General features: G+C 40.5%; 1 protein-coding gene and 1 long non-coding RNA gene across 4 annotated transcripts in view; both read right to left on the bottom strand.

The window, feature by feature from the left end:
* Nucleotides 1–2,569: 2,569 nt before the first annotated feature.
* The window catches only part of slc25a28 (solute carrier family 25 member 28), a 52,564-nt gene continuing 38,811 nt past the window's right edge, over nucleotides 2,570–16,322 (bottom strand). For 2 of the 3 annotated variants that reach the window (XM_038773277.1, XM_038773278.1), the window contains 2 exons: nucleotides 12,175–12,231; nucleotides 2,570–3,806 (listed from right to left, as the gene is read on the bottom strand). In XM_038773277.1, coding sequence (XP_038629205.1) covers nucleotides 3,286–3,806; nucleotides 12,175–12,231 — 578 coding nt within the window. In that variant the 3' untranslated portion in view covers nucleotides 2,570–3,285. Of the gene's footprint in view, nucleotides 3,807–12,174; nucleotides 12,232–16,148; nucleotides 16,225–16,322 lie in introns of all 3 variants that reach the window. The other variant, XM_038773279.1, reaches the window with a different exon arrangement.
* LOC119950659 lies at nucleotides 4,905–12,168 on the bottom strand. Its single transcript, XR_005457384.1, has 2 exons — nucleotides 9,075–12,168; nucleotides 4,905–5,587 (listed from the first exon to the last, which is right to left on the bottom strand). It is a non-coding gene; the product is annotated as an uncharacterized LOC119950659 (long non-coding RNA).

The raw sequence follows: 16,322 nt of genomic DNA, 5'->3' as shown, positions 1-16,322 counted from the left end.
TCAATTTATCATTGTACAATGACAGCACACCCACTTGTTACAGTAATCTAGATCACGCCTGGCCGGTTGGTTCAATTTAGATCGCAAGTGAATATCTCTCAACTCTGCCGGTCAAAAGACTTGACAGGATGGGAGCTGCAAAGAGGTAGGCTTCCTCAAGTACAAGTTACAGTCCAAATAACCTAGCAATTGGAACAGGGTGAACCTTTATGACAATTGGAGTTGACAGAACAGAGACCAAGGTATTGTTCAGAAGAATTCAAGAGTAAACAATGTGTTCTGTGTTAAAGGCACAATCACAAAGTGGGACAGCAGATTTCAGATGTAGATGAAACGTTTGATGCTATTTTAATACGGTCTAGGAATTGAAAATTAAATCAATTGTGAGCAGTTTGCATCCAGTCAGAACTAAAATCCTAAAAGGGCTTGGTGCAAATTCCTGGATTGGATTCGCTGTTAAAATTGGAGTGGAAGCTTTGTTTAGAAGTGTCATTTGGAAAACCTGGTCTGGATTTCGGAGTGCAAACCGCTAAGGAAAAGCATAATTATCAGAGAAGATTTTAAAGTGTACTCTTGGAGTGCAGTTTCGAAACTCACGTGACAGCCAGTTTCGGAGGAGAAATCTACAGACACTAACTTGGGTTCAGAACAGTGTGTATATTTGACCAGTCATCTTGTGCTTAAAGTGGACTTTGTAATAATGAGACCATTGTAGTTTAAGATGTACTTTGCATTTCTTATCAATCCTAAAAACTGTGAAATTTTTTACATCAAAGGGAGCAGAGGAGTATTTATTATAATCCAATATTTTTCTCTTTTTAAAACTAATTAGCAGTCCTGTGACTCTGCTCCATGTTTTATAAAATAAGTGAAAGTTACAGTTTTTGGAGCCAGAATTTGATTCTGGGAAAAATATTAAAGATTATGATCGCATCTGCCTGGTATAGGCTCAAAAGCAAAATGGGTTTAAAAGGGGAAATCAAATCAAAAATACCAGTGTCACTAAGGAACAATGAAGTTGACCAAATATAGACACAGGGATCAGAATGAGAGCAATATTGCAGATGTTAGAAATCTGGATAAACTCAGCAGGTTTGGGGCAGCACAGTAGCATGGTGGTTAGCATAAATGCTTCACAGCTCCAGGGTCCCAGGTTCGATTCCCGGCTGGGTCACTGTCTGTGTGGAGTCTGCACGTCCTCCCCGTGTGCGTGGGTTTCCTCCGGATGCTCCGGTTTCCTCCCACAGTCCAAAGATGTGCGGGCTAGGTGGATTGGCCATGCTAAATTGCCCGTAGTGTTCTAATAGTAAGGTGGGGGGGGGGGGGGGGGGGGGGGTTGTTGGGTTACGGGTATAGGGTGGATACGTGCGTTTGAGTAGGGTGATCATTGCTCGGCACAACATTGAGGGCTGAAGGGCCTGTTCTGTGTCTATGTCTGGCAGCATCTGTGGAGATAAACAGTTAATGTTTCAGATCCAAATCACCCTTCTAATGTGAGGTGTTGGTTCGGCAAAATGTATTGTTCATAATGGCCCCAAGTTGTGATGGTGGGCTTTCTACAGTTATTGTGTTGTTTGCTGGGTTGCTTCGTGGCAAAAAAACTCAACAACACTGATTGGAAGCTAGCCATATGTAAGCAGAAACCATGTAGGGGTGGAAAGTTCATTCCTTGAAGAACTTTAAAGAACCAGTTGTATTATAACAATCCAGAAATTTGCAATAATTAATTTTCTAGCCTACAACTAATCAGGTTTAGTTAACACAATTTGCAGTGATGGGATCTGAACTACCATTACTAATTTACTTGTTTTTGCACAGTATATACTCAGTCAACTTTGTTTAACACACTTATTTCATAGTCGAAAACAATATATATATTTAAATTTAGAGTACCTAATTATATATTTTTTCCAATTAAGGGCCAATTTAGCATGGTCAATCCACCTAAACTGCACATCTTTGGGTTGTGGGGGCAAAACTCGCGCAATCACGGGGAGAATGTGCAAACTCCACATGGAGGGGGACCCAGGTCTGGGATTCGAACCCGGATCATCAGCTTTTTAGTCCCAATGCTAACAACTGTGCCACCGTGCTGCCCCTCCAAAGCAATAATACATAGGTGAAAGATTTTTCTCCAGAGAATGTAGGAGTACGCCATTGTGCCTTATGCAAAGAAACTAGCCGTGAAGGCGTTGAACTCACCAGATATTTGTAAAATAGAAACCAAGATTTTATTACTCTCAAGCCTCCTTGAAGGCACTGTTGATTGGTAGTGTAATATAACCTCAGATTTGAGTTATCTGCCTTCATCCTGCATAATAGATTAATTTGCTCAACTGTACACCTTGATATACTGATATGCAGTGTGACTTAATGGTACAAGACCAAGTGCCGAGATTGGCAGTTAACTTCCTCAGAACTCAAATCCTAAAGGTAACCAAATTGCAGATTTTAATTTTATTGCACATCATGGTGGGGCATGCAAAATCAACATGGTAACTCCACAACATACCAGTGTCAGGACCAAAGAATAAAAACTTCTAACTTTTTGAGAAATGACAACACAACATTTCTTGGCTTTTTGTTTAATCATCTTCCTTGTGAAAACCCTTTTTTCTACATCAAAGAATTTAGCTGGATAAAATAATTCCAGAATAATATTCCAGTGAATATAAAGGGCTACATTTCAGTTCTGATTTAGGTACATCGCTGATGCAAATGTAGGCATGAAAAAGCTTGATGTAGTACAAAGAGTGCAGGGAAATACAGTTTTGAAAACAAACAGTATTTGCTTTGTGCTAAGCAGTTTGATGCCTACCTTGGCAGTGGTTGAAGTACTTGGTACAGGACACATACATACATACATAGGTGCAACAGTTGACGCTTTGCTAAACATGTAAACTTGTATGTGCTTTTTTTTAAAAAAACATTGTTTAAACCAGCCCAGCAAACTGGAGGAGGAAAAAAAGTATCCAAAAGGAAAAATCTTAAAACAATTGTTTGGCCTTTAAATGTGCCCAACACTTGCCAGCAGCAAATACCTGTGCGTTTTCCTTGTCGACAACGGCCAAGTCTACCTGTCATTTTAGATGTTACAGCAAATACACAAACTTTGGTTTGACATTGTGGTCAGGAGACATGGTGATAATTCTACTCAATTGAAAGAGTGCAGCTTGGGTCAGCTCTACTGCCAGATTCCCTCATTAAAAAGGGTGCAACAATGGAAAGATAGGAGCAATGAAGTCCAAATAAGTTTCTATGGCATCAGTGCTGGCTCATTGAACTTCAGTATGTTGACCTTCTTTCACGGTGATGTTTGCTAATGAAGTATTTGAAGAACTCATACACAGACCAGGCAATAGCTGTAGATGGCATCTGATAGATAACTCTGGCCTGAACCCCCTTAAAATACGCTGGGATACCACCCAGCCGGTAAACCGTCCTGAAGGCATTTGCCATGCCAGAAAGATGTCCGCTGATGTTGAGGGAGTTTAGAGCCAGGGATTCCTGCGTGTTTAGTAGTGTTTTGCAAACGTCCAGTGGTGTTGTTACCGCTGCTGAGACAGCCCCTGCCATAGCTCCTGAGAGCATGTGCGAGGAGGGGTTGTATTGTCTGTGCGGATTCAATTTCTCCTGCAGGAACTCATAAGTCATGAAATGAACAGCCTGGAAGGGGATGTTCATAGTTAGTTGGGTGGTGTAGCTTCGATAGAATGCTCCAGCCCCTTCATTTTTCCACACGGTCCTCATACAGTCCAAGACACGTTTGTAGGGGGAGTTGTACATCTGCATCCTTTGCTTCACCACTATGTAGTTTAACAACGGATCAATACAAAACGTTCCAATTCGAAGCAAACGGGTGTGGACACGGATTCCATGGCATCCCAGGTCACGTGTGCAGGCCATGTCAAAGAGAGATGGGTTAGAGCAACAAAAGCAAAGCATTAAAACAAAGGGAGAAAATAGAAAACAAGTTAGTGAAACACCGTTAGCAACTTTTCTCCTGACACACCAGCCAGCACAAAAACAATTATTTGCAAATGCATAAAATGTTCTCGTTTTTAGATACAAAAGACATTACTCTTACAAGAAATTGTTACTCTGCGGTGCACAATGTAAACTTCAAATGTGCAACGTTAATTCAGTGTACAATTATCATATATTAAAGATACACAAAATTAGGAACACAACAGTAGGCCGTTGAGCCCCTCAAACCTGTTCCACTGTTCAATTAAATCATGGCTGACCCATGACCAAATCCATATACACGCCACTGCCCCATATTCCCTTCACGCTGATAGCTCTGACACAAAAAAATTCAATCTCTGATTTGGTTAAATTGCCCAGCATAATTACCATTTCAATTCTGAAACCAAATTGCATTAAAAACAAACCGTACTGGACAGTCAGTCATCGGTCACATTTTGACGCATAATTTCCCACCATCGGCTGGCAGGAACAGAAAGAATGATTAAAAATGTTTATCAGGAGTTAGAATTCGTACTACTCTTAGACTTGTTTCATTTATTGACATTATGGCAGCAAAGAAATTAGCGAATTATCTGTCAAAGTTGCAAATACGCCACCTTGTATATTTTCCCTTCTCTCTGCACTGAAAATACATCAATAGATTTTGACATCCTAAGCCTACTATTTGCCCACAACTCACCAAATTCTTGCTGTGGTTATACCCGATACGCTGCATTGACATTTCCCCCGGGCTTCAGAGAAAATTTCAAGCATGAGAAACTTTCTAATTCATAAAATGCTGACAGGTTAACTTCCTATGCAATTTTTTATTGAACTAGAAACACTACAGTACTAAAGGGAAAACTGCTCAATTCTAATATTGGTGACCTGCAACAAGGCCATTTAAAAAAAATTAATTTGAGCATATCCAATTATTTTTTTTCTAAAAACAGTTACTACTGCAGCTAGCGTTTCAAACCTGGCCCAGCCCTTCTCTATGCACTGATGTCAACTTCATACAAAAGCTCTTAGAAATGTAGTCCTGAATAAAATTAGCTGTGATGCAAGCATTGAAATTCAGCAATTATTAAACTCAAAAGGCTGTGGGGAGTGCTGCAGGAAGATAGAAGCACTCAGTGCAGCTTTCAAATCTCTGCATAAATCCTTAATAAAAGAAACTTCTTGGCATTTGTAGAGTGTTTTTTTAGCCCCAACCATTATAGCAGGAAAGCAGTTAGCAGAATTTTAAAATGAAGCAGTTATTCATCTGTAGTGAGTCAATTTAGTAACTTAGCAGACAGTGCTAATGGATCTAATAATTTAAAACAAATTAAATTTGATAAACACACAATATGGGGTTGAGATTACAACACTTATGTATCACAATATGCATCACTGGTAATGGTGCAGTGCAGTTCCACGGGTGTCAGTAGCCTACAGGTACTTCTGCCAAATGGCTATCTATTTATCAATTGTGATCCTCGACATTTTTAGTAAGCTATTCACCTCAGGCACCCCAGCCAAGCCTTGTCCAGCATGTGAACAGACAGCAGATCGATTTTGCTCTTCCTGCAACCCTGCTTCATTAAACTGGACCACAGTTGTCACTTGAAGTTTCCTTATATAAAATAAATAACACCTCAGACTTGCAAACCTGGCATGTTTCAGTGATTAAAGGGGAAAGCAACCAAGCTGATAGATTTCCCCAATAAGCCATCAGAAGATTTTTGTTTAAAATGCAATGTTCTAGCTAGAAATAGCTATTTTAAAAGCTGCAGTTTCCAAAGCAGTCAAGTTATAAACAGTTCAAAATAACATTTATATAGCACCTTTAATGTACTACGTCTCAAAAGAAGTTTACAAGATCTTTATGGAACAATTTGACATCAAGCCACATATGGAGATATTAAGTCACATGACAAAAGGGTTAAAGAAGCAATTTTAAAGCAACATTCGAAGGAAAGGCAAGAGATTGAGACAGATGCAGGGAGGGAATTTGAGTTTCAGGTCAGGCAGTTTAAGAAGTTAGTTGCCAATGGTTAATTCACTTTACTGTTGAATCATTTTGGCAGTGTTTGAATGGCTCCTGCAATCTGCCAGCCCATCACTACCCCCAACCATTTTTTTTTTTTTTTTTTTTTTAAAAGAACAGTACAGCACAGAACAGGCCCTTCGGCCCTCGATGTTGTGCCGAGTATGTTACAATGGACTGTCGATGGACAGCCAATCACTCATCTAGAAAACATTTTTGTGCCTCAATATTTTGGATGGAGATTTGAAAAGCATGCCAATACACAGTTTCACATTAAAAATTCACCTGAGGAAGGAGCAGTGCACTGAAAGCTAGTGTTTGAAACAAACCTGTTGGACTTTAACCTGGTGTTGTAAGACTTCTTACTGTGCTCACATAAAAAAGTCATTTTATACACTCGGGTTTGAAAGTAATCTAAAAATGTGTGTCCATGGACTTGATTTTCAAATGGATGCAATTTATATATTATATATAAAATTTGAGTTTTAGGCACACTATTTTAGATTACTTTCTATATACAAGTGTTTTGGCATGCCCATTAAAACCCATGAGTCAACTAAGGCTTGTCAGATGGAGATTGCAAACTATTGCTTAATGTATACTGGAGAAATTGGAAACGGTAGTTTGCTTACAAGCTAGACATATTATTTCCATCTGAAGGCAACCCACTTTAGGTTATTGGGGGTGCAGGTGGCTAGGGACTGGGGTGGGCTCCGAAGATATAATTTCACTAGTCTGGCGGTGAAGGTAAAGGCTGACTTAGCAAGGTGGGAACAACCTCCCGTTGGCGGGCCGGGTGCAGACAGTTAACATGAATGTGCTATCGCGATTTTTGTTCCTATTTCCTATTGTTCCTATTTGCCTGCTGGTCTTTTTTTTTAAACCAAACTTGCTCTTCTGGGTGGTCCACAAATTAATCTTTGTTTTTTGCGGGGGGGGGGGGGGGGGGGGGGGGGGAAGAGAGAAAAGAGAGAGCGCGAGAGAGAGAGAATGTGGCCAGGATTAGGAGGCTGGTTTTGCAGAGCGAGCGACAGGCTTGGCCTCAAATGTGCTGTAGTACTATTGTGCAGCAAATGCGGAGAAGGTGCGGGGCTGAAATGAGGGGGAGGCCCAATGGGTTAAGATGGAGGTGGGCTCGTGTAGGTGGTTGGGGTTGCGGGCACTGGCAACGGCACCGTTTCCAATGGCTCCGGGAAAGTACTCCGTGAGCACAGTGGGTGGTGGCCACTGAAGATCTGGAGGCAGTTTAGGCAACAGTTTAAGTTGGGGACCAGAACAGGGGGACTACGATTATGGGGAAATATGGATTTGAGTTAGGAGGATGGATGCAAGGTTTCAGAGATGGGACAAGAGGGTGATCAAGGAAATGAAGGACTTGATTCTTGGGGACGATTCGAGAGCTTGGAGGAATTGGGGGATGGGGAAGGGTTCAGGCACCTGCAGGCTCGGGAATTTGCAAAGAAGGTTTTCCTAACCTTCCAGATAGCACGGCCTCCTTGTTGCTGGAGGCGGGGGGGGGGGTTCAGAGATCTTATAGGAGGATCTTGGAGGAAAGGCATCTATGGAGGAGATTGCGTCAAAGTAGGAGGAAGAGCGGGGGGGGGGGGGGAGAGAGAAAGAGAAAGAGAAGAGGCGATGGAAGCGGGACTGTGGTGTGAGGTGCTGCGGAGGGTAAATGCCTCAGCCTTGTGTGCAAGTCTAAGGCCGGTACAATCGAATGTCGTGTAATGGGCGCACCTCACAATATAGAGTGTGAGCTGGCTGTTTGAGGGGGTGGAGGATGTCTGTGAGCAATGTGGGAGGGGCCCTGCAAATCATATTTGTGCGCTTTGGTCCTGTCTGAAGCTGGAAAGGTTTTGGCAGGAGGTATCCAGCACAACCTCGGGGGTCTTGCATACGGATGTGGAGCCCAGTCCCCCTAGAAACCATTTCCGGGGTGTCGGACTGGCCTGAGTTGCAGGCAGGTGCGGGGGCAGACTTTTTTAGCCTTCGCCTCGCTGACTGGTCATTGGGATGCAGGTTAGCCTCTCCACCCTGTGCCTCAATGTGGCAGGGGGACCTGCGGGACTTTTTGACCCTAGAGAAGGTGAGGTTTGAGCTGAGGGGGGCGAAGGAGGGCTTCTACATTTCTTGCGGTTTTTTTTTTTTCATTGAGTATTTTCAGGAATTGGTTGCCATTGAATGGGGTTGGGGGTAAAAGAGACATTTTTTTTTATATTGCTGGGGTTGTTTAATTTGTTTCTGTTTCTCTTTTGTATGGTGAAAATTATGAAAATAGGATGAATAAAAATATCTATTTTTTAAAAAGCTAGACATATTATGCAAAGATCCCAATACCTACCTCTTACAAAGCAAACGTCAAACCAGAATATCCAAGGCTGTCGCTCAGTCCCTGACAATAGGAATTCTGCTCAATGCAGAGATTGAGCATTCTGCTTCAACCTCTGCACATTTTTATTTACAATAGTGAAATGGCGGGACAACTTGAGGGTTCAAGGAAGTTTACATCAATATTTCAACTCCAAATCGTTACTCTGTAAAATTGTAGTAAAGTGTGTGTTGATACATGCGCCTGCCTGTCAATGGGTGAGAATATGTTTGCTGTGGAGTTCCCCTGATAACATGGCCACATTCACTGTCCAGACTTATCCATCAAGTGTGATAAGTGAAATAAAAGTGCTTGTGAAAAGCCTCCCAATGAGAAAGAACTTTCAAGAGAAGGAATAAAAAGTCAAGATAGAAAGCATTCTTAATACAGTCAGTGGAGTATGTCGGTTATAATAAACAGAGAGCTTCATGCAATTGGAATTTTAATTCAAGAATCAAATAAGATGTAGCCCAGAACATATTAGATGGGAGGATTCCAAAACGTTGCCATCAGTATTAGAACTACAGACATTTTTGGGTTATATCTATACTCAAGTCAGGAACCGAGGAAAACTCAATACCATATTTATTGACACTGCCTGAAGCTATGTTCATAACTTAAGATAGTTGGGGAGGAAGAGAACGAAGGAGGAAGGGTAGAACAAAGAATTAGACAAGTTCCCGCTCTAAGTCATTGTTTATTTACCTCTGGGAAGCACATTGATGGACACTGGGATAGGACACAATTGTGTTGCCCTCCACAGTTGAATAGCCCACTAGCACGAATATCTAGGCTCCTACATAAAGAATGGTCACTTGGACTAGATACTGGATGGCCACAATTCCCCAACATGTAGTCAACACCTTTAGGAAAGTAGAGAATTGATGGTTGGGGAGGGATGGGGGAAGATAGAGAGAAAAAAGGATTAAAAAACAGCAGAGAAATTAAAAGCAATGCATGCAGCCGAGAAGTTATTAATGGTATTCACCATTTGAAACACAGCAGCTGCAATGTGCTTTGTTTACATACGGAGCAGAATGCTGCTCAAAAATCTTTGGGAGAAAAAAAACCCTGTTATTTTCAGGAAATAAGTGACGAATGTAAACATCAAATTTGACCCCCCCAAAAAACGCTCAGATTGCAGGTGACCTATCAGCACCCAATGCACCTGCAAGATCCCAAGAACCTGCCTTTCCCCACTCTGCATCAAGTGTTCACATCCATGACCTTGCCTTCCCCAGCTGCACATTCCCTTCACAAGATGACACTAATTAAGCTATTAAAAACACAAACGGTTTTCCTTTTTAAAGCAAGCTCTCTAAACGTCTGCAACTTGTCATTCAACACCAATTCCCACTGTCATTTGGGCGTCTGGTCATTTTCTTGAACCATTGTTTAACGTCTTTAATCCAGGCAAATCTATATATTGAATTTTAGAGAACATGTGATTTTTTACAAAACTCGAAATCACTGCAATAAATAAGCCAAAAGTGCTGGTTGTTGGAATGCATCTGCCCATACTGGACAAATCCTGGTGTCTACACCTCTAGATGGAGCATCGAGCTGCAAAGAATGAGGGCATCAACAATGGCCAGACAGACGAGCTGCAGTCATAGAGAAATCCATTACCTAGACTGTCCTGGCATGAACCATTTGTCAATTTGAGTCGAGTCAGCTGAGCATTTAAAAAACAAATTACAGAGCAAGCACAACTTAGCAGGCAGGCAAACTGTTACAATGCATCTGTATCATCTGCTTCACCCACAGCAAATCACCAAGTTTAATTCCCATACACTTGGCATCACTTTCCAGTTTGGGGGCTGACAGTCAACTTGTTCTTGAGCCGTTAAACATTGGCAGAGACACCAACATCAACTCCATTTCTGAATGAGCATAAATGTCATTACAATGTTTGCACAAAGCCTGCTTTAACTTTCCGCGAACATGGAACACACAAACAGAAATGTTATCCAGTACGGCTTACTCTTTAGCAGTAATGTCACAGCTGCCAACATCCAGCTCTTAAATATTATGTGCTGTAGAAGTTAGAGGATCTGAAAAATACCATTCGTCAAACCCTTTCCTCCTACAAAACCTGTCCAGGTTGCTAGTTAAAAATGATCAAATCTATTAATTTATGGCAGGTGGGAGGGAGAACAAATTCCCTTTTTGCCACAAAAGCACAGGCTTCATATCTATATTTGCACAGTGCAAGCTGGGATAGCTCCAATTTTAGAAATACTAGCCAAAAATAGTCATTAGAATTGTCAAACATATACAATTCCACAATAGTTGCACCTTCACTATGCTTAAGATATCAAAATATAGATTTCTGAAAAGGAAGCTTTAGTTACACATGTTGCAGACCCGCTTTTGTAATTTTAATATTGCCTGTAGAACTCTAGAACTATGGTCTGTACTACAAAAACTAGATGCGCACAAAACATCAAGGAAGTTTTAAAATTCCTGAAATTACACAAATAATTCACAATAGCAGAGTGCTGGAACAATAAAATATGATGCCAGAGAATGATCAACGATAGGGTTCATCTGTCGAGATGTTAACCAAAAATATGTGATGCAGAAATTGCAGACCACATAGTCCCACCCAAGGGAAGGAAAGACAAAATAATTAACTTCTGGATAGAGCAATGCATTTCACATGAAGCAGTGTGAGCCTTACTCGAGAAAGCCTGGGAACAAGTTATCCACAACCTTTAATGTCCAGGCGGAAAACTAAACAGAACCTTTGAATATCACCATTAGATTCACTGACAGCAACCTCTGAGCAGCATTTACAAAGTGTAAAATGAGGGGTGGTAGAAAAGAGATACTGTATGCATTTTAAATTAAGTGGCATATCAGAAAAATGTCATTTACCTTTATTACTGCCAAGATCTGAGGAAGATCAATGTTCCAGACACCCCTCGAATGGTTTCTGAGAACTCTTACAATTTAAAAACAGGACCTCAAAAAACTGGAATCTTTTAAAAATCAGTTACATGCCCTGGACAGAGTGCATTTTGATTTCCACCTCTTTATAAATGAGTTTGCTTTATCCCAAGTCAAGAGAGCACAGTGAGTACAATGACAGAGAAACAGATTTGAATGGTGTTAATGAGCCAAAATACAAAACAGATTATCCATGTGGGTTATCTTTTGTTTAAACTGCAGCATTTAAAACCAGCTCTCACAAGAACCCATTCTTAACCAGTGCCTCTTTGGGTCATAATATTTCACAAAATGCAGTTAATTAAGGAAGTCACATTTAAAGATGAAAGTTTAAAAGTAGCTGTATGTTTTTGAGGAACCAATTTTGTTGAGTAAAACAATTTGGGAAGGAATTAGTTACTTGAAGAAAAATAAGTCTTTCATGACTTCTCAAAGCACTTTCAACCAAGTACCGAGTGTGATCACTGTTATAGTGCAGAAAACTCTACACCCATTTTGTGCATAACAAGCTCCCACAGACATCAATATTACTAGATCATTTGTTTTCCTGATTTTAGTTAAGGGATAAAAACACTTTGAATAGGGTAGCAAGAGTGCTACCAATTGAGTACACATCTGGCCCAGTGTACATTAATTTGACATCATTCCACACTTGCTCTCCAGAAGAATATTAGCCAGAAACAATACACTATAATCTTGCAGTTAATTCATTCCAAGTCTCCATTTGTAGATTTTGAAGTATGCAGGAAAACAAAATGGGTGGATTCACAACCAATGTACCTGAAACACACAAGTCAACAGCAAGAAACAGTCAACTTTTTTTCAGTAGATTTTGTAACCTTGTTAACATTACCTTCAGCAGGGTTCATGGCCGCATCATGAAACAAAGTCGCCACACATCCTGCTGCACCTGCAAAAGAAACTCCACACGTGAGTATGGGTGAAGGTCACCCAGAGTTACCAATGCCACTGGGGAAACTTGATCCCAACTCGAGAGAGCACTAACATTTTTTCCAATTCATTTCACAGGGTATGGGCATCACTGGCTAGACCAGCAATTTTATTGCCCATCCCTAGTTTCCCTTGCGAAAGTGGTGGGCTGCCTTGAACCGCTGCAGTCCCAGAGGTGTAGGTATACTCAGTGCTGTTAGGGAGGGAGATCCAGGGTTTTGACCCAGTAACAGGCAATGGCGATATATTTCCAAATCAGGATGGTGAGTGGCTTGGAGGTGAACCTAGAGGTGGTTCTACGGTTGTGCTCTTGTTCTAGATGGTAATTGAGGTCCTGCAGTGCATCTGTAGATGGCACACATGGCTGCCACTGCTTGCCGGTAGGAGGAATTGAATGTTTATGGAAGGGGCAGCAATCAGCTAGGTTGTTTCGCCCTGGATCATGTCCAGCTTCTTGTATTGTTGGAGCTGCACTCAGTCAGACAAGCGGTGAGTATTCCATTACATTGCTGACCTGGGGAGTGAGATGGGAGTTACTCACCGCAGAATTCCCAGCCTTTGACCTACACTAATAGCCACTGTATTTACGTGGCAAGTCCAGTTCAATTTCTGGTCAATGGTAACCCCCAGGATGGTGAGAGTGGGGGATTCATTATGGCACTGTGCAAGGATCCCCAAGGCAGAGCAATCACACTTCAGTGCAGATAGCCTGAAGAAATATTATTATTTTGATCACAGATGAGATGCATTGAACCCAACCAGTTTCTTTCTGGCATCCATCCATTAAAAATCTGTTCAAACATTTTAGTGAGCAATTGCCTCATCCACATGTTTAGTCGAGAGAAATAGGTAGAATACAAACCAGGGGGTGGGGGTGAAGAAACATTTGGTCAAGTTTACTTCACAGTGACCACTATATCTACAAAATACCCCATAAATCATGTTCTTCAATATTCAATTTACATTTAACTATTTCTCCTAATCTTAATAGCTTGTTGAGAGTGAACGTTCACACACATTCTACAGGACGAGCAATTCAGGAAAGATGGTGCCAATTTCTTTCGCTTGTTAAGACACATCTAAAATTTCTAGAGTATCCTACTGAGAAAGGACATTCATTCTGCCAAGTAGAGCAACAGGAACCATAGCTCCCTCCAAAGTGTTGGATTTATTGAATGCAAAAACTAGGCAGCCTCACTCCAATTAAGGATATATTACTCGGAAGCCTTTCAGTTTGATCATCAGACTATGTGCGGCTGTTTCCAACTAATTGAAGGCAGAAGATGCAAATGACCTCTGCACCACCAAGGATGTGAGAGAGATGGTGGAGGGGGGGAAAAGTTCAGACACCCTGTTGGACATGTGCAGAGGAAGAACACTCATTCTCATATGGAGAAACTTTTTGTTCAGATTTGCAACACTAAAATGTTGCAACATCCTAGCAAAGATTAAAATGCAAACATCTATTGGAGTGAATCAATGCACTGCTCAGAATTTTTCTGCAAGTTTGATTCTAACCAAGATGATTCACTCTCCAACAATAGTTAATGTGCTCAATAGTACAACCAATTCTGTCAGCTATCAATAATAGCCGACTACACAGCCACAAATTCAGCAACCACAGAAGCTATAGGATTTGCAGAGCTGAAAGATCTTGCTGGTTGATTCAAGTTTTTTAAAATGTCAGTCAATGCATCAAATTGTTTCTTCCAGAAAACAGGCAAGAAAATAAGCATCCAAAAATGATCAGATGTCCAATTTGAACGAGTAGTGTGTTTCAACATTTGGTCCTTCCAAATTAGCACTTCTTGGGAAAGACTCTCAGTTAAAACTATTGGTCAATAACTTCAAAATCACAAACCAGAATGGAAAAAATAGACCAGTGTTTTACTTACCAAACATTACATTACCTGAAAAAGTAAACAAGACACAAGGGACTTGAGGAAGGGGATTGAGGAGAAAGAGCAACTGGCTAAGGAATGCCAAATGAGTTACCAGCTCTTAAGCAAAACAGGACCACACTAACTTCAAATGATGCACAATTTTCTCCTCTCACTTATTTACTGCAGATTCATCAGCATTGCTGTTAGCAAGCAGTTAAACCACTAGAGGACACGCAGGTGACACAGGCAGTTAGTATTGGGATAAAGAGAATCGTAGAGAAATTTAGAAAATGGGTCAGCTGTGTTGCAGGGAGGAAAGCAATGAGAAAGCCTGGGGACAAAGTTATCCTTTGGCAAGGAACAGTGACAGTCATCCAAGTCATAATTTATATACAGGCCCCGTTATATCAGCAAACCCCAGCCCCACCAAGTTTCAAATTGAAACTTTCATATCGTATCTCGATTGCTTCTGTGTTTGCACGTGCGCGTCGGTGTCTGTAAGAGTTTAGTGCATCCGAGAGTGTAGAAATTACCTGGGAAAGATCATGCCTGACTAACCGGAAAGCAAATATCAGGGCAACAATCCAGCCAAACCAATAGTGCAGAATTTTTTTTTAAAGAAAGGACACATCGCTTTTGGAAGTTTGCACCACTAGATGGAGCATAGCTAGTGCGTAAAATAAGACTTGCAGAACTGGGTCTGTTCCATAGAAAGCATGCTTGGACACCCAGGAAATAGAAGAATAGTGATTGATGTTTTACAGCAGAAGGAACATTAGTTAATAAGTTAAAGGGGACCAATGGGTGTAGACTGGAATTGGAATGATTAAAAACCTAGAAGTAATATCTGTATTTAGCAAAAATAGTTCCAAATTAAACATAAACTAACGATTCTAAGTCAATATAAACAGATAGTAAAGCCAAAGTCATCGTGAACCAGATTTTAGTAATATAGCAGTTGTGCGCTCATGACAATGATGGGACAGGGATGCATAAATAGTGGAACAAGAGTTCTCCATCCTCAAACTAACCAGGTTATTAAATGAGTTAACAAGACAAACCCGCACCATCTTAGATAAAAAAACATCAAGGAATTCAGCCACTCGTGATTGAGGTAAACATCATGGATGCATTTAAGGGACTAGAAAAGTACATGAGGGAAGAGAACGATATGTTGGTGTTAGATTAGTGTGGCCTTTTTCTGTGCTGGAAATTCACTTTAAATATCTACCCAGATACGCTGAACAGGAAAGTAGTCACAAAATGTTACTAAACCTTCAATAAATCTATTTGCAAATTAAAAATGTACCAATATTGCTACTGTAACCTAATTTTATTTTTAAAACTTGATTTTACCGAAATAAATTAATATTTGAAAGTGCAAAAAGCTGTACTGTATTGGGAAGAATTGTGACATTTCTATAAATATTTAATATGAACTACGTAGAGGTTTTAACTAAAATATAAAATAATTTTCATTGAAACCATCTGAGAATTTCACAGAAAAAGGCCACATGGCCTAACTTAGGCACTACATGAATCTCCTCCCACCTAACCAACATATCTTTCTCTGCCCTCATGTACTTTTCTAGTACCTTAAATGCATCCATCATGTTTACCTCAAACAAATCCTTGATTTTTTTTTTTCCTTTTTAAAAACAGACATAGAAATTATATCTTGCTTTGAGCTGTTGGCAGGAAACATGTTTCCAGCATGTCACCGCCAAAAGTACACATGGTTTAATATATTTATTTGCATTTAATAGATTGAAGTACCTGCTGTTTATACCCATGGTGAACACGATATTACGACTTGTTAAACTAGTATCCCAAATAGCAGAGTGTCGAGAAGTGTGCTATAGTTGGCTAGGCTCACCCAATCTAATAGGTCTCAACATGTAATTCTCTATTCAGAATCACAATGTGCAAACTAAGTTACATCATAGCAATGAACTAGAAGAAATCAAAGCTAGAAAAAGACTAACATGCTTACAGGAAGGCAGATTAGTAGATTTAAAACCAGGACAGCACAAGTAGTTTTCAGCATTAGGTGAACATTCTGGTGGCACCTGCACAGAGCATTAAGAGATTATATGAAATAAACAAACGGGAAGAAGTGGGCATAAGGGTGCTTAACTGAAGAAGAATCACTGAAGTAGTAATTAAT

Source organism: Scyliorhinus canicula, chromosome 16, assembly GCF_902713615.1.
Source record: "Scyliorhinus canicula chromosome 16, sScyCan1.1, whole genome shotgun sequence".
NCBI classification, from domain to species: Eukaryota; Metazoa; Chordata; class Chondrichthyes; order Carcharhiniformes; family Scyliorhinidae; genus Scyliorhinus; species Scyliorhinus canicula.
Note: the sequence above shows the minus strand (reverse complement) of the source record. Positions and strands in the feature narration are given on the sequence as shown.